A 19,810-nucleotide genomic window follows, 5' to 3' on the forward strand; every position below is an offset into this window, starting at 1 on the left:
AAAGGAAAACTAAGATTTTTATGGAAGAAAAGACAAAGAAACATCTTCTCATTAAGAAACCATAAGCACCTATACTTCAAGAAATTTGACAGGGCAAAATGTGGTGTTGCAGTGTTTGTCAAAGACACTTTTCACTCCTCACCTATACCCTTAGCAACAACACTTGAAATGGCTGCTGTTCGAACAGTGGCCCATGTTAACATCACAGTGTGCTCTGTATACCTACCACCCCATGAGCCGCGTTGACAGTGGGATCCTCACGCATCTTCTTGATGAACTACCCCATCCCTTTCTCCTTCTGGGATACTTCTATGCACACAGTGCACTATGGGGTTCTAACACCACTTGCTGGGTCGGGTACTTGAGGATCTGCTACGCACAACATATCTCATACTGCTGAACTGGGTCAAGCTACACAATTTAGCACCGCTATGGGTTCGTCTACAGCCATAGATCTCTCCTTCTGCTCGCCTGCCCTTGCAGACACTGCTCAGTGGGCAGGGGATGACGGCCTTCATGGTAGTGACCATTTCCCTATCTGGATACATCTGCCTGATGCAGCAGATCTTGACAGGAAGCAACCAAATGGTTGTTCAAAAAGGCTAACTGGATGCTTTACAGACATTTAGCTGTTTTCGAGCAATGTGATGGCATCCAGGACTGGGTGGATCACATTACAGCTGTGACTCACCATACCACTGATGCATCCATCCCGCAGTCAACGGAAACACCTAGGAGGTAACCTATCCCTTTGTGGAACAATGAGTGTCAGGCCCAGTTCAGGCATAGTTCAGTAAAATTTTCATTCACTGTTTTAACTTTGTTGAGTATTCCAGTGGCTGCTTGAATTTTTGGTTTTAGCTAATAAAGTGTCTGTAGTTTTGTTGGTATTGGTATTAATTGTGATTTAGTACTATTAATAAAAGTAATTGCTTTTTCAGTGGAGAGAGAATTTTGAGACCAATGGTAGTTCTATAAATAGTTCTTCTGGTATAATTGAACTTAGGTAATGCAGACATTCAGTTTTTTTCAGTAACTGTAAAATTTTACCATGAGTTGGAAGTGTGGCATTATTGTCGGTTGGTGAGGTGTGGGTTATGGTGTAGGATTTGTTAAAATAGTTTCATTGGGTTGGAGGTGGGGGGAGGGGGGGATGCAATGGGGAAGACAGTGGGCATTCTAGCGAGATTCTCTCCTGGGAATGCAGAGAAATAAGTTGATAGAGGAGCAGGAACATAAGATCAGTGCCCTTCGGGTGCAGCTGCAATATGCAAAGGAGGAACTAGATAGGTTGAGGAGGGTGAAGGCTGCTGGGGGATGGGAATTGACAGCTAGCAAGAAGGCAGCTAGGAGGAGGTGGTTTTCAGACACTAGTACTTTACATACATGCAATAGATTTGACCAACTGTCAAGAGTTGAGTGGAAAGGAGCCTCTTGTAGCTGTAGGTGTTGGAAACATGAAGCAGTCCTCAGCTGTTATGAGGAAAAAGTCAGTTGCAAAGTCTAACAGAAAGAAGAAGGTTTTGCTGCTAGGTAGTTTGCATAGTAGAGGTGTGGGCCAGCAGTTGCAGGAAGTGTTGGAGAGTGAGTGCGAGGTCACCAGCATTCTGAAGCCTAGTGCAGGATTGGCTCAGGTGACTGACAGCATAGAGGAGTTATGTCGGAATTTTACGAAAGAGGATCAGGTAGTGATTGTGGGTGGAGCAGGGAATAGTCTCGATAGGGACGGGGAGGTAGGTGGTGACGTGGTACTAATGTGCATTTTGTGCAACTGTTTCAGCATAATGATCAGCTCATCTTAATGCAGCTGTTAGGTGTGTGAACATGGGGCTGGAGAAGGCACTGATGGTAGAGGGCATGGGTCACATTTCAGTGGTGCCATTTGAGGCTTGCAAGAGATTGGGTTTCAATAGGCATGGTCTGCACCTTAATAGGTATGGGAAGGGGATTCTGGCCAAGCTTATAGGTGACAGTGCAGTGGGTGGTGGTGGTGGGGTCACTTATGGAAAGTTCCTGTAGCAGTTGGTGTTAGAGCTGCACCTTTTTTAGATTGGTGTCAGCTGATAGGTTACCTGCTTAAAGGAAGTCACTCTAACTAAGGGCTCACCTTCAGAGGACGTCAAGTTTCCAACTAGAGAAGGAATTAGCAAATTTCATCAAAATGTAAGAGGTACTAGAGATAAAGTTAGTGAACTGCTTGTATCAGAGCACCACTTAAATAATTTGACAATTCAGAGGCTTCCTGTACAGTATACAGATTAGCTGGCTATTTTTTTAAGGAGTTCCTTGCAGAGTGGGGGAGTGTCTATGTACATAAAAAAACAGTATTCCGTTTGAGTCCATAAATGTATCATGGCATTGCACTGAACAAATATTTGAATGTTGTACAGGGGCAGTTGAATTTAGTGAAACAAAACATCTAATTTTTGTTGTTTATAGGTCCCGTAACTTTGACTTCAGAGCATTTCTGCTCAAGCTAGAGAGGGTTCTTGGTTCACTTTACAGGAAGTACAAAAATTAATTGTATGTGGTGACTTCAGTATTAATTTTGTACATGATTTTGCAAGAAAAAGGATGTTGGTAGATCTCCTAAACTCATGTGATCTGATGCAGATTGTTTTTTTTCTAATTAGGATGCAAGGGAACAGTAGCACAGCCATAGGCGATATTTTTCTTCATTCTTCATTACAGATGGGCATTCTGTGAGTAAGAGGGTGAATGGCCTTTCAGACCATGATGCACAAATTTTAACACTAAAAGGCTTTTGTAATCAAACAAATGTCACACATAATTACGAACCATGTAGGAAAGCTAATCCATTGGCAGTAGAGTGTTTTTTAAAACACGTCAAGAAACAATAGTGGCAGGATGTTTATAGTGCCGATAACATAATGACAAATATAATGCTTTCCTTAATACATTTTCATGCTCTTTGAGAGTTGCTTTACATTAGAACGTTCTAAACAGGATTCTAGCAGTAAAAGGCGGCCTGAGTGGCTGACTAGTGGGATGAGGGATGTCATTTAGAACAAAGTGGGAATTATATCAAAATGTTAGAAGTAATCACAATCAAGCTACAGTAGCCAATTACTAACGGGATTGTAAGTTGCTTAAAATGTTATTAGGAAGGCAAAGAGTATGTGGTATGCAAGTAGACTAGGTAATTCACAGGATAAAATTAAAACCATATGGTCAGTTGTGAAGGAATTATCTCGTCAGCAGCACAAGGTCGACGATATAAATTCGGTTCGTAGTAAAAATATTTCTTTTACTGATAAGTCAGATATATGTACAATATTTAAAAGTCATTTTCTGAGAATTGTTGGTTACTTAAATAAAAACTTAGTTTCTACAGGGAATCGTATAACTCTCTTGGAAAATGCCTTTCTGAGACTGTGTCTGAAATACTCCTCTGTGATACAAGGGGGAGATTGAGTCAGTAATTAAATCACTGAAGACTAGGGACTCATGGATGTGATGGAGTGCCTAGCATAATATCAAAGTACTGTGCTGCACTTGTTAGCCCTGTACTTAGGCATATTTGTAATTTTTCCTTTAAGAATGGTCAATTTGCTGAACGATTAAAGTACTCAGTAGTAAATCTGCTTTATAAAAAGAGAGAAAGGAATAACATAGACAATTTTAGACGTATTTCTTTGCCATAAGTGTTTGCTAAGGTTACTGAAAAGGCTCTGTGTGTGTAAGGATAATTGATCATTTTATATCACATAATTTGCTATCAGATGTACAGTTCGGCTTCAGAAGTTGTTTAACAACTGAAAATGCTATATTCTCATTTCTCTGTGAGTTGCCCGCATCTCGTGGTCGTGCGGTAGCGTTCTCGCTTCCCACGCCCGGGTTCCCGGGTTCGATTCCCGGCGGGGTCAGGGATTTTCTCTGCCTCGTGATGGCTGGGTGTTGTGTGATGTCCTTAGGTTAGTTAGGTTTAAGTAGTTCTAAGTTCTAGGGGACTGATGACCATAGCTGTTAAGTCCCATAGTGCTCAGAGCCATTTTGAACCTCTGTGAGTTGCTGGATGGATTAAACAAAAGGTTTTGACCACTAGGCATATTTTTTGATTTGACTAAGGTGTTTGATTGTGTTGATCACAAAATATTGCTCCAGGAGTTGGACCGTTATGGAATATGGGGAGTAGCTCACAATTGGTTCACCTCTTACTTTAACAACAGACAGCAAAAGGTCATTATTCACAGTAATGAGAATGGCTGTGATGTGGGGTTCCTTATTTATATAAATGATAGGCCTTCTAGTATTACGGGTAATTCTAAAATATTTCTGTTTGCTGATGACACTAGCTTGGTAGTAAAGGATGTTGTGTGCAGCATTGGGTCCAAAGCCAGGGTGGAGTACGGCATCTCGCTGGCTACTACAAAATGAGAGTTTATGTAGCCATCCATATTTTATTACTGCCTACATGGATGGTTCTAAGCAGGGAGATTTTTTGTTGTTCTGTCGTGTTCTCTGACACTGTCCTCAGGACAGGGCTCCCAGAGCAGTTTGTTTATTACACGGCTGTTTGCTGTCCTGGGGGATGAGCAGATGAGATGGTGTCATGACAAAAAATTATCATCTTCTCCAATTCTCAAAGTGCCCTTCTCACTATTGGACAGATGTATGCAGCAGATCAGATAGTGCTATGGGTGCGGGACACTCTCCTTCTCTTGCAAAGGCAAACCAAGGAAATCATTTTTTGCTGGGTTCTAGGGCACATAGGGATTCAGGAAAACGAACCCACTGATGCGGCTGCCACGGAGGGTTGCTCCCTTCCTCTTCCTGCTCACTGTTCAGTCCCCTCACAGGCTGTTACTTCATTTGTGACCAAGGCCATGTGTTGGTGGGAGGTTCAGTGGCTGGAAGTGAGGAATAATAAACTATGTTTCATAATGACTTCAGTGTGACCTTGGATTACCTCCTTTCGCTTGCAACGGTGTGAAGAGGTAGCCCTTACTCGGCTTAGAGTGGGACATTGCCCATTGACATATGGCTTCCTTGTATGACAGAAGGAGCCCCCAGTATGGCAGAGATGTGGGACACAGCTGTCAGTACGACATATTTTAACTGTGTGTGTTTTATATGACGACCTGAGGTTGAACAGTGTCTCCCACAGGATCTTCCTTCTATTTTAACAGATAATGAGGCGAGTGTTGTTCATGTTCTAAGATTTTGTGTGGTGTCTGGAATTCTTCCCAAAATATTGGTTGTGAGATCTTAATGTATTGCAGAGTGGCTGGTTCACATATTATTTCTAAGTCATCATCCAGCCACAGTTATCCATCCCTTTTTTAACAGCGTCTTTACAGATATTTTATCCATGACTTTATTCAGTTATTCTGCTGTGTCTCATTCGGATTTATTACTTACTTTTCTGAAGCTCACACTCTTTGGTTTTTTACAATTTTTGTGGTGGGATGAAACTTAGTTTTCCAGATTATTGATCTTTTTCCGTAGATTTTCACAATCTTCTTCAGTATATCATTAATGCTATGGTGCTGATGACCTTGCTGTTTAGTGCCCTCTGCCATTAATCATCATCATCATCATGGCTGGGATGCAGGAATTAGGGATTGCGAAGCAGGAGAATTTTACGGCTAGAGATGAGGCGTTTCAAGGTGGTTTTGGCCTGATTCGCATAGTTTAGCAGAACTAGGTTGGTGAGGGCTATGGATTGGCAGAAATAGAATAGATAGAGGTCATTGTGGAAGGAAGGTGCCTCAGTGCCCAACTGGCTCCAAACCTACAATCTCCTCCCTGGTCACAATGACCAACTATATCCTAACCCACAATTACTTCACCGTTGGAGGGAGCACCTACAAACAAATGGGCACCCACATGACACCATCCTATGCTGACCTACTCATGGGCATCTAGAATAATCCTTCCTAAATACCCAGAATCCTAAACCCCTCAGGGGACTGATGACCTCAGAAGTTAAGTCCCATAGTGCTCAGAGCCATTTGAGCCATAACCCCTCACCTTGTTCAGATTCACTGACATTGTGATCTGGACTGTCCCCACTCCTCCAGAACCTCATCATCATCTCCCCCATTTGCTTCACTTGGTCCTTATCAACATAATAAGTCACCTTTCTCAATGTAGACCTCCACCTCAAAGATGGCTACATCATTACCTCCACCCATATCAAACCTACCAACCACCAGTAATACCTCCACTTCGACATCTGCCACCTATTCTCTACCCAGTCCCCCTCCAAATATTCCAGTGGTCTCACTGATGCCTTCACTTAACAAAATTACCCTCCCAACCTTGTAAAGAAACAAATCTCCCATGCCTTGTGTCTCCAGTCACCTATCACCTCCCACGTACCCATTGTCCAGCCACAAAGGACCATTCCCCTCAGACTCAGTACATTCCAGGACTGGAGCAATTGAATCACTTTCTCTGCCATGGCTTTGACTATCTCTTGTCGTGGCCCGAAATGAGGAATATCTTACTATCCTTCTCACTCTTCCCCCATAGTATTACGTCAATAGGCCACCCACTGAAACTACAGAATATCCTTGTCCATACCCACTCCACACCTATTTTCAGCTTTGTGCCTCATAGCTTGCATCCCTATAATAAACCTAGATGCAAGCCCTGTCCCACACATCCCACCACCACCACCACCACCACCACCACCACCACCTACTCCACTCCAGTCACAGGCATTACCTATCCTATCAATGGCAGGGCTACATGCAAAAGCAGTCATGTGCTTCGCAAATTAATCTGCAGCCACTGTGCTGCTTTCTGTGTGGGCATGACAGCCAACTGGCTGTCTGCTCGCACGAATAGCCACTGACAAACTGTAGCCAAGAGACAGCTGAACCACCCAGTTGCTGAACATCCTGCCCAACACAATGTCCTTCACTTCAGTGATTGATCACAACCTGTGGCATCTGCATCATACCTAGCAACACCATCTTTACTGAACTGTGCAGATGAGAACTCTTCCTATGTTCCCCTAACATCCGTCGCCTCATCAGTCACTAGTTCCTACCCTTTACCTCCCTATCCCATTCCCTGCTCCCACTCCAGCACTACACAGCCTTCTGTTCCCCTTTCCTGCCCCCATTTTCAGCACCTTCTATTCCACTAGTGCACCCATCAGTCTTCCCCCCCCCCCCCCTCCCCCCCCCCCATCTACTTCTCTCCTTTTCTGTTCCCCACCCCCCCCACCCCACCCCTAAACTTCACATCCCTACCCAGCCCCACCATGACCCTGCATGCTCCCACAAGCAGAACTACATCCTCCCCCACCACTACCCTTTTTTCTGTAATGGAATACTAATAACTTTTGACTTACCATTCTCTTCTCCTATTATTATTTTATGACCGTGTATTCAGTACTGGATTTTTTTGAAACCTTTGTCTTCACTTGTACAGCCAGCCCTTACATTATGTTACTGGTACCTGAAATTAATATTCCTCAATTAATATAATTAATACATTTTCTTTTTATAAGAATCCCAAGCATTAACAACATTAAAGTGATTGTTTGTTAACGTGAAGTATTCAGGAGATGGAAGTGCTCATCCTGAGTCTTCAGTGATTTTTTTTATTAGAACCATATATAACATCCATTAAGAACAATGCTATATGATATTTAAAGACAGAGATGTTTTGTATGTTCCTGGGTAATTAGCAACTTTTAATAGAATGATCTATATGATGCAATATTACAGATGGTCTACCTCATTTATCAAGTTCATGTCATAGGTTTGTAACCTTAAATCAGCTTTCTGTGCCTTAGTATTATACAGGGTGCGTCAAAAAAATGTATACGCACTTTGAAGCATCATAGAAAATTTATTTCCCGTTCTACAATGTTAAATTTCTGGAAATGGAAAGCTTGAAGTCCAATTGGAAAAATAAATGTACTTTGCAAATGTGATTAATGTTCAAACTGGTGGCCTTCAGCATCAATACATTTCTGAGTACGAGTCACCACTGATTCCGTACATCGTACCAAAGTATCCAATAAGATTTCTGTGCACACAGCCTGAATCTCATTCCAAAGTGTGTCCACGTTACGTGGTTTACGTTTGTACACCTCATCTTTTACTGTGCCCCATAAGAAGATATCCAGCGGCGTGAGCTCTGGAGAGTGCAGGAAACTCGATTGGTCTCCTGCGTCCTATCCAGTAGCCTGGCACATTGTGATCCAGGTATGCTCGTATGTCCCTATGATAGTGCAGCGGGGCACCATCTTGTTGGAAATAAAACTAATCATTACCGTATAATGCACGAATGGCAGGGAATATGGAGTCAGCTTACACCAGGCAAATTCACAGCCTTTTCACCTGAAATGTGAGGATTATCTTTAGCTCAGTACACACAATTGTCCCTATTGACAGTTCCATTGAGTTTGAATTGGGCTTCATCCGACCAAATTATGCTACCCATAAATCCCGGTTCACATCTCACCATCTCCTGAACCCGTTCACAAAATTCTAACCTTAGATCTGGATCGTCATCGCTTGGCCGTTGCACCAGCCTTGGAATGTACACACGAAACTTGCCTTTCTTCAGAATGCATAGCACACTACTAGCACTTACATTACTCTCACGTGCCGCTTGTCTTGAAGATTTTTGAGGCAAACACTGAAACAGTTCCAAGACGGCAGTTGTGGAATCATCACTTGTTGCTGAAACTCACATCACACACTGTTCCATGAATTTCAAATTTGTCTCGTAGACGTGTAATTGTTAACCTTGAAGGTGGTTCTGTACCATACTCACTTCTCCACTGTCTTTGAACCGCAGCTACATTCTCAAACTTCCAGTACCACTTAATTATCTGCTTCCGCGCTTCAAATCTCAAACGCACTTCCGCCAATGTTGCAGTTACTTCCTTGCCACTGCTGCCACCTGTTGAAGAAACATAACATTACTTTCTCACAGATATTTAACCTTGTAGAATGGGAAATAAATTGTCTATGACAGTTCAAAGTGTGTATACATTTTCTTGACGCACCCTGTATAAGCTTGGAATGTATCTTACCTTTGCTTTCTTGTTTGCACTTGGTAGCTCGTCATTGAATGCCCACTGCTGAAATTTAGTTTTATAAAGAGTTTTTAAATAATGGACACAACACAGCCTTTAGTTCATTTGACTGCTTCGTGTATTTATCACCACTCATGACAACTCACTGACCCGCTCTAGACCTCTTGAGGATATTAATCACAGGTAGATACTTCCAATACACTAAGAAACATTCTGAGAGTGGCAAGATTTTTACTGTGCACTTTCACAGCCAAGCTCTGATGAAAGATTATCACAAAACTGGTTTTGATTACATAATCAGTGAACAAATAGACCTTCTGACAATAGATAAAAATATAATGAAGATCATGTTGTTGACAGAGAAATTTTTAGAAGGATTGAACCAAACGTCAATGTTGAAGTGATTACTGATCAATAGCTGACTTTTACCAAATTGGTTCACAAAAATAAATGACTACCTGTTGTTCACACTATGATAGCTGCCCCCTGACTGCACCATGACATGCCACAATTATGTACAGTAGAAATAATAGTTCAACTTGGATATTAAATTTTAGTTTCTAATGAAAATTAGATTAAATTTAGAAGTGGTTTCATCCTACTGATTCCAACAATATTTGATTTAATGGAACATTACATGATCAGAAAAGTATTAATGTTTAAGGTACTGTTTGAATGGCACACTGTATACCTGTGCATTGGATTCCGCACCTTCATGTAAAATTGCAGTGTTCAAAAATTATTGTATTTATTCTAATTTATAATTAGAAGCATAATTAGCTTACCAAAAGTACTATCCAATGCAGAACAACTATGGCAACAAAACTTGTGGAAAATCTTGGAATCAAATAAACGTAAGGGTTCAAGTAATGAAAGTAATTTTGGGTGTAGCTGAACTTCAATTATGAATATCTTTTAAGTCGACAAGCTTTTGCAAAACTGGAACTAGTTGCTGGAAAGAGTGAAATTAGGGCTTCTAATGAGCTGTGTCAATACCCTCAAAATTACTGATTGTGAGGGTTGCCAGAAAGTAATGCACTGCAATCTTTTTCTCGACCAAAAACAATGCTACTTATGCAGAACTCTACGTATGTGTTACTTGAAGTCTCCTGAGTGAGCACGCCAAGTTTCCATCACTTTTGACACACAGCATAGCTGCAGGACAGTTTCAAATGGCATCTGTAGGTGATGTACATTACAAGCAACATGCTGTCATTGAATTTCTCACTGCAGGGAAAGAAACTGTGGGGAATATTCACAAATGTATGTGCAAAGTCTATGGGGTATCTGCTGTCAACAGAAGTACAGTTGGGCACGGAGGATGAGATCATCAGAAGACGGTTCGGTGGAGCTCCACGATTTGCAACGTCTGCAGCCTGTACTGAGAGTCTCTCTTGCAGAGTCTTCCACTGCAGTTTATCTATCATCTCCGTAACACTTTCATGATTACTAAATGATCCTGTAATCATACTGAAATAGTATTTATTTTATGAGTGTACATGAGAATTGGACATAGTAGATGATGATGATGATGATGATGATGATGACATGTCTTACAGTCTATGGGTAGGATAATGCAGGGTCCTATAGATTGAACTAATTACAAATTTGGATGTTTCGAGTTTGTTATTGCAAATGATGTAGAACGTCATAAATATTTGTGGTGTAAGGAATCGAGACTGGTTTGACAGAGGGTTTCATATTGCCCCTTCTGGCTTAACTCAGAACTACAGTTATCTCTTGTGTGAATGTGAACGAACAACAGTGACAAGATGGTGGACCACCTTGTAGATGAAAGTTCACATGAATGAAAAGGCAGTGGAACATCAATAGAGATTAATTATTATACCTATCGAACATTTGAAAACCTCAGGAACTTAGTTGTTTCTCAAGTACACTCAGTGACGACATAGAATATTGTGAACTGAGCTTTTCTAAATAAGATAAGAGATTTGCCAGTTGAACCTCACAACATTGCCCTAAAGTATTCCAGAGGATAACCATTTTGAGTGCAAAGAAGAAAGATCTTGCGCGAAAGTTGTGCTTCATTCCCCTTATTCACCATGATTTTTATATGAATTTACCAATTGCTGTGCACAGATAACAGGAAATTCCAGTGAAGATGTGTTGTCAGAAGATGAGATTCTCCGAAAATTCTCTTTAAATTGCACAAGCCATTGTTTCTTAATAACACATAATATCTTTCTTAGATGAATGAAACAAAACTATTGTGCTGGTAATATCTGCAGTGAGACAATTAAGTTGATCAGTTTTTTGTTGCTCTTCATTGTAATGACAATAATTCTTTCAGGCCTGTAATACTGTGTTCTGTTTAAAAAGCTAATGAACAACATATATCAAATGTTAGTAGTCCACTGAATGTCATTTACTGACCTCTGTATATATATATATATATCCCCTTCTTCTTCTTTTTTTTAAAAAATCACTATTAAAGTCTCTGCTATTTTTGTCCAGGCTTCTAATTAATGTCTTTCATATCCACCTCTAAACTAAATTGTTTTTCTTGTTTATTTATGATTTTATTTAGCTGCTGGCGCACTCCTTGTAGATGAAGCTGAGTTGAAACACTTCAGGAGATCTGTCACCCCATGTAATATCTCATGCATTTACCTTTTTCTTTAAATCCAATATTTGATTCGCTTGAAGTAAAGGTCCTGCTAATCAGTCCTCTGAAACCCCATGTGTAGCCGAGAAAAGGCTTGACTACTTCATGTTCTGCAGCTGTTACTGGAACAAAAGAAGATAACTTGTACTTAAATCATGAGAAAGCACATCCACTACTTTCCTTTTACAAACACATATTTCCTTGAATGGGTGTACAGATCATTCGGGTGACTCATGAATTAGAGAAGAACACAACTTTTCATGTGAGATACACCTCGAAGGCTCAACATGACAGTCAAGATTACAATATATTTCATTTGTCACAAAACCATATTGTCTTTTGTTTTCATTCTTGGAGAGTGTGGTTGTCCACATTAGGTGAAGCCGATTATTTGTCACTGCCTTTTGCTGTTTTCTCATATTCCACACCTCCCATTTAATATCTGTATGTAAAAAAAAAAAAAAAAAAAAATGAGCACACAGTATATGTTACACAACTTACTCCCTATTTAACACTATTCTGTCACAATCATCTTTCCTTGTACTACACAAAGAGTGTAAAATCTCATTTACCTGAATGGAATGTAAGACTTCAAAATTTCTAATGCCCCATCTTCTTTACGTGATATTTGTACAACTTTCAAACTAAGTTTAATTATGCAGCATCATTTGTAACTTCCACAAGCCGGAATGTATCAATAAAACCAGCAGTACATTTGAACGTTTTTCATGCAAATATAATCTTTAAAAACTGATAAAAGGTGAAGCGTGACATAAATTTTGATCTGGGACTGCTAAACTCTCATGCTTTTCACAGTATTACACCATAAAAAGTACAGTGTCCATGTTGAAAATGAAAATTTTCTTCATTCATATATTTTGTGTACACATGATAACATGGAAAGCAGTAAGAGAGATTTTCACAGGTTTATCAGTGTGATTTTTTTTTAACTACTCTTGAGATGGGAAAATTCAGGTAAATAAATTGTGTGACAGAGAGAATACTTTTATACTATTGGTGCATGAGGGTATGCATGTGTGCACTTTTTATATCCTAAAAAACTTTCACGTAATGCACAGCACCCTGTACTACGTGTTGTATGAGTGTTTAGTTAATTATGTTAGCATTTGATCTGTCAAAAACAGTTATTTTTTCCTGAGTGCTACCATTGCTGTAGTTTTATCCTGTCATACAAATAAAATAAGCTTGTCATTCAGCATGACCACTGATAAATCAAAAATAATTCTTCCAGTCCTTTTTCTCACAGGTGGTTATTATAATTGCAGGATCACACTATAACTGCCAGTGGTGAAGGTGGCTGTCCATTTGTGCACTTTGATCATGATCGTCTACGGTCTTGCCTTTCACAAAAAGTGACCTCAAATCCTCAAGTGTTTGAAGAGATCCTGTCTTTGTCAAGTGAATTTCCTACAGTGGCCTGTATTAAACATTTGACAGCATCTCATCTAGGTAACAGTGTGCTCTCTCCACATTTTACAACTCCTGCACAGTACTATGGCTGTGCTCTCAAGGTTTTGAAGTCCAAGGATAACATGAACAGTATGCTGCAGTAACCAAGTAATGCTGTGGAGACAGACATCCTGTGACAGAACAGTATGGAGCCCAACTTGTAAAATGAAAATATATATTGGATTTTAACAATAATGTTGTCATGTGTTTATATTATCAGACCTTGTCTTTTGGCTATAAGTATGCCAGTATTTAATCATTGCAACTGATCTATTAAGCCTGAAATCTGTCACTGTTCCTATTACTGTCAAACACTGAAAAGACATAATAGGTTCAAGGCAATAAGGAATATTAGTAATAAGAAACTTCCTGGCAGATTAAAACCATGCACTGGACCAAGACTTTGCCTGCAAAAGGTAAAGATCATAAGTTTCAGTCTCAGTCCCGCACACAGCTTTAATCTGCTACCAAGAAGTTTTATGTCAGTGCATACTCTTCCGCAGAACGAAAAATTATCCTGGAATATTAGTAATACTTTGTAAAGCTTTTTGGTATAAACTGTTGTAGAGAGGATTAATCAGTGCTTGCTTATTGATTAAATAATTGATACATGCTGTAATATTACTATAAACTTTATATAACACTTTGGACAGAAATTGATGTATTATAAAGTTAGGAGATAGTACTTATCTTAAAGAGGTGAAATTTTTAGTACTACTGATACGTACACACAATAGTACACAAAACTATTGTAGCTTTTGGAACTATTAGTTCTTTCTTTGGGGAGAAAAGATGAGATGTTGAGGAAGCTTAAAAAGAAAGGGGAAAGACTTAGACCCAAGGATGAGAGGTACTCACCTGTTGCGAGGACAAGGGGAGACTAAGATGAAGGGGAAGACTAGAGATAATCAGAACTAAAGAATAGTACTCCGATAATCATTGTGTCAATTTCGGTCCACAGATGATGACAGAGTGAGAACTAAAGATGAATGAAGAGGAAGAGAAATAAAATTATTAGTGCAGTTAAGAAGTAGGAGGGAAAAGATGGAGGAAAAGCTAATGGGAAAGGGGGAAATGGGGGAGAGAATGAAGATGAAAAGTAAATGCAGTAACTAAAATAATTAAGACATGTTTCATATATTCATTGTTGTTGTGATTTACAGTCCGAAGAAAGGTTTCATGCAGCTCTATATACTGCAGTTCCAATCATCTCTTCTAAGCTATTGCAGCTTGCGTTTACTTGAAGTTGCTTCCTGTAGTCAGACCTTGGTCTCCCTCTTAAGGTGTTCCATTGGATATTATATGATTTATTGCAGTTTCTTCATTACCTTTTTATATTCATGACTGTGACCTCTTGAAAGGGTGCCGGACTTCTCCTCCAAATGAGCTGCAATGTTATTCCTGTTAAGAAACTCAGTTCCCCAATTCTAACTTTTTTTTTAAATAGCATGTCCTTTAATGTTAATAAACTGCATATTGACGTTAAACATGAATGCCACAAACTGACCACAGCTTCTGTCAATCAGGACATCCAAACACGGATTGTCAACATAGAATACAATGAATATTAAACGAACACTTGTCTTTTTACACCAGAAAATAACTATTGCCAAAATTAAGTGTGTATGTCTCATGAGAACTTGTGCGACGCTTCAAAGCATGTTGGCGATCCCCAGAACATCTATATTCATGCTCAAGCCTGTATAAGGGGAATCCAAAAGTTTCATTTGAAGACCACACAGTCCAGAATCAGTATGCTAATTAGGCAAAATCACCATGAGCATTGAGGCAATTATCCTACCATTGCGCCAGGGTGAAGACACCTGCTGGTAAAAAAACTATCTCCTCTGCAGGAAGAAGTCTGTAACTGCCTTCTGCACATCCTCATCTGACAGGAATTGTTGATCCTTCAAGGCCTTTCTCAGGGGACTGAAAGTGTGATAATTGCACAGGGAGAGATCAGGACTATTGGGTGGGGACTAGAGTGTCTCCCATTTGAGTTGGAGTAACCTCTGCAGTATGAAATTTGTGATATGGGTATGTGCAATTATAATGATGCAGCAGCACCCCTTGTCCACAGTGGTGGTTTTCGACAGACATGATGCCCCATACACATTCTTCATTCTCCAATGTATGTCTGCCAGTGTTTGTCCTTCGGCAGCCAAGAAAAAAAAATAGCAGCTGGTTGGCCTTGCATGGGCACATTTAGTAATAATATCACCGTAGTTCATATTTCTGCAAGTCCCTCATGCACTTCAAAAGGATACAGATGTTGCACTAATCCATTGCTTACATGTCGATGCTTATATGCCAACATTGGAGTCATAATATTTTGCGTATATGCTGCAGAAACACCCTCGTATATGCTGCAGAAACACCCTCAAATGAAAACTTTTTGCTCACTTTCCCCTAGCAATATTCCTTCAATGATTGTCCCATCTTGAAGATGCGCATCATACCTTTTCATGACCCACCATGCAATAAAATAACAATTTATTAGTTATCTGCTCTACCTTTCTGACCTCTGGCATTCTTCAATAGCACCACATTTCAAAAGATTCTATTATTGTCCTGTCTGTACTATTTGTCATCCACATTTCACATCCATACAACACTCCTCATAAATACTTTCAGAAAGTGGATCCTAACACTTATATTTATATTTGATGTTAGCATATTTCTATTTCCAGAACACCCTTTCTTGGTGCTGCTAGTCTGCATTTGGGCCATTATCAATTAATTTGCCACCTAAACAGCTAAACTTATTTACTACGTTTAGTCTCCCGCTTCTTAATCTAATTCCCTGAACATCATCAGATTTAATTAGACTACACTGTATTACACATTTAAAAAATTCTTTAAATTATATATATAAAATTTTTTAAGCTTCTAAAAAAACTTTAGAAAACATCACTAACTATTGACAACCCTTTATTCCATGGTTATGCACAACTAGTTTTGCAATATTGTAATTGCATCTTCAGGTGAAAAATCTACAGAAACAAAACATGGATTAGGAAAAAATTGATGACAAAAATATGGAGCACCTAAACCAGGAAGAGAGTGAGTGACATACTCACATAGCTAAGTCTATGTCTATTGAAGCAGTACTGTCCGCAAATGTTTTTATGGTGCTTGTCTTTAGCACTGCAAGTTAAAATGGATATTGAATAATCCAGAAAAAGAAAACTAAGAATTGTTGTAGGCCATGTAACTGAACACTGCAAGTCATGTTTATAGACTTAAAAAAAGGGATATAGTGTTAGAAACCTGAATGAGTATGGGGAAATTAACTTATGCTGGTGGAGTAAAGAAATGGTGGTGCAGCAGTGCTATGAAACTAGTGAAAACAGGAAAAAGCTACATGTTGTGACTGTGGCCATGCCTGCAGCAGGAAGGTCATGCCAAGACATGAATATGTAGACATAGTCAAGTGTTGGAGAAGCTGATGTTGGGCAATGTGCCATGAGAGGGCAAGTGAGTAGTACATCTACATCTTTATTTATACTCCGCAAGCCACCCAACGGTGAGTGGTGGAGGGCACTTTACGTGCCACTGTCATTACATCTCTTTCCTGTTCCAGTCGCGTATGGTTTGCGGGAAGAACGGCTGCCGGAAAGCCTCCGTGCATGCTCGAATCTCTCCAATGTTACATTAGTGATCTCCTCGTGAGGTATAACTAGGGGGAAGCAATATATTTGATACCTCATCCAGAAATGCCCCCTCTCGAAATCTGGACAGCAAGCTACATCGCGATGCAGAGCGCCTCCCTTGCAGAGTCTGGCACATGAGTTTGCTAAACATCTCCGTAATGCTATCACACTTACCAAATAACCCTGTGACGAAACACGCCGCTCTTCTTTGGATCTTCTCTATCTCCTATGTCAACCCGACCTGGTACGGATCCCACACTGATAAGCAATACTCATGTATAGGTCGAACGAGTGTTTTGTAAGCAACCTCCTGTGTTGATGGATTACATTTTCTAATGACTCTCCCAATGAATCTCAACCTGTCACCCGCCTTACCAACAATTAATTTTATATGATAACTCCACTTCAAAACGTTCTGTACACATACTCCCAGATATTTTACAGAAGTAACTGCTACCAGTGTTTGTTCTGCTATCATATAATCATACAATAAAGGATCCTTCTTTCTATGTATTCGCAATACATCACATTTGTCTATGTTAAGGGTCAGTTGCCACTCCCTGCACCAAGTGCCTATCCGCTGCAGATCTTTCTGCATTTCCCTGCAATTTTCTAATGCTGCAGCTTCTCTGTATACTACAGCATCATCCGCGAAAAGCCGCATGGAACTTCCGACACTATCTACTATGTCATTTATATATATTGTGAAAAGCAATGGTCCCATAACACTCCCCTGTGGCACGCCAGAGGTTACTTTAACGTCTGTAGACGTCTCTCCATTGATAGCAAAATGCTGTGTTCTGTTTGCTAAAAACTCTTCAATCCAGCCACACAGCTGGTCTGATATTCCGTAGGCTCTTACTTTATCAGGCGACAGTGCGGAACTGTATAGAACGCCTTCCGGATGTCAAGGAAAATAGGAACTACCTGGGTGCCTGTTACTAATATTTTCTGGGTCTCATGAACAAATAAAGCGAGTTGGTCTCACACGATCGCTGTTTCCGGAATCCATGTTGATTCCTACAGAGTAGATTCTGGGTTTCCAGAAATGACATGATACGCGAGCAAAAAACATGTTCTAAAATTCTACAACAGATCGATGTCAGAGATATAGGTCTATAGTTTTGCGCATCTGCTCGACGACCCTTCTTGAAGACTGGGACTACCTGTGCTCTTTTCCAATCATTTGGAACCTTCCGTTCCTCTAGAGACTTGCGGTACACAGCTGTTACAAGGGGGGCAAGTTCTTTTGCGTACACGTAGTGGAATACGTCAACAGAGTTCACAGAAGTAACGAGGAAGTAATATTGATACCTTTTTAAAGCAAAGGAATGTCTTGGCAAAAGGAATAAGCATAAGTAATACAGCAACAAAACCAATGTACATAAAATGATGAAATTGCGGCAGTACTGTACGAACTACTAAGATAAAATTATTTAACATTATTTCGATGAGACACCAATAATGTCAAAATTACAAAATGACCATAAAAACAAGGTTGGATAAAAGTATTAACATTTATTTAAAGTTACTAAAAACCCTAGTGGGTTTTGGAAGAGAGTTACTAAAAGCGGACAAATAAATGTTCCAATAGTATAAATAATAATGTAATAAGATAGCCTGGCAAAGGGAATGAATTTGCAAAGACCAGTATACAATAAAAAAGAAAACAGAAGCAAGAAACCCAAAAGTTAAAATCACCTGTGATGAGATTATGGTGGGAACACGAGTTGGGGAAGGGAGCGGTAGGGGGGGGCATAGGAAATCAGAATATGAAAGGATGGCATGATTAAGTTCCAACTGGCTGTTCAAAGTTGGTCAGGAAACTGTTTTAAGGACTGCAAGATCTGGACTTCCGGCAAAATGTTAAGGATATGGTCCTTGTTGCCACTACATAAAATATCTAAGTTTGTTGTCAGGTCAGAAACAGTGTGTTCAGTATCATATAAATAAGTGGTAAGAGCAGATTTAGAACTCGGCAGACAATATGGAAACTGCATTCTGTTTGTGCAATGTAACGGGGTCTGAACAGGTATTACAAGAAATGCAGCTAAATCATTTGTAGAAATTGGCCTGCACACTATGACAGAATCGCAGGCCAATACCTCTAGGAGTAAAAAATACTGGGAAAATGCCTTTTTGCTTTAACTGTTTCTCAATTTTTTCAGAGATTCTCCCATAATAGGGCATCCTGTGCAAATTTAGTTTTTTATTTAACTAATTTACTGATGAAAGAGTTATTTGCTGTTGAATAGGTTTCTTACACTACATCTCCTTTTTAGGTCTACAAACACAACTGGCAGCATTACACGGCCTACAACCACTAATTCTGTTTTCTTTTTGTGGATTACTCAGCATCCACTTTAATTGGCAGTGCTAAAGACAAGTGCTTTCTGAACAGTGGGAGACTGTAATGTTACAATGGCCTGATGTTACATTAACTCTGAGTGTTACACTCCCTCTTTTTCTGGTTTAGGTGCCCCACATTTTTGTTGTTAATTTGCTCCTAACTCATGGTATGTTTTTGTAGGTTCTTTCACCTGAAGGAGATGCAATTACAATATCATGAAAGTAGTCATGTATAACCCTGGAATAAAGGATTATCAACAGCAAATGCAGTTTCCAGAAGCTTTCTCAGAACGTTTTTAAAAGATATTTTTTAACATCTATCAGCTAAGCTGTGGGTGCCCATACAGTTAAATCACATACACAGTATTACCTTACGCTATTGTGTTGCTGCATAAGTTCGTAGTGTTTTTCCATAAGTTTAATAAACGCAACAGATACACATAACAGAGACTTTAGTTATCAATGCTCCCTGCCGCCGTTGGATAAGCAGCTGCCAGCAGCAAGTCGTATACTCCTAGCTTACTTATTTGTTACACAGTTTAATTCTTAATTTCTTTGCGTGTTTTTGGGTACTTGCATTGTTTAATTCATAAATTTCGGGCGTATTATAGTATTTGAGAGTTGTAACATCGCGCTTTAGTACCTGAACAGTGTAAATTCGCATAGTCGTCTGTCTTCTGTTTT

General features: G+C 39.7%; 1 protein-coding gene across 7 annotated transcripts in view; it reads left to right on the forward strand.

Annotated features, from left to right (window-relative positions):
• LOC126260204 (DNA primase large subunit-like) overlaps window positions 1-13,319 on the forward strand; it is a 104,845-nt gene extending 91,526 nt beyond the window's left edge. For 5 of the 7 annotated variants that reach the window (XM_049957492.1, XM_049957486.1, XM_049957490.1 and 2 more), the window contains one exon: window positions 12,941-13,319. In XM_049957492.1, coding sequence (XP_049813449.1) covers window positions 12,941-13,228 — 288 coding nt within the window. In that variant the 3' untranslated portion in view covers window positions 13,229-13,319. Of the gene's footprint in view, window positions 1-12,921 lie in introns of all 7 variants that reach the window. The other 2 variants (XM_049957489.1, XM_049957491.1) reach the window with 2 other exon arrangements.
• Window positions 13,320-19,810: the final 6,491 nt, after the last annotated feature.

Source organism: Schistocerca nitens, chromosome 5 (genome assembly GCF_023898315.1).
Source record: "Schistocerca nitens isolate TAMUIC-IGC-003100 chromosome 5, iqSchNite1.1, whole genome shotgun sequence".
Lineage (NCBI taxonomy): Eukaryota > Metazoa > Arthropoda > Insecta > Orthoptera > Acrididae > Schistocerca > Schistocerca nitens.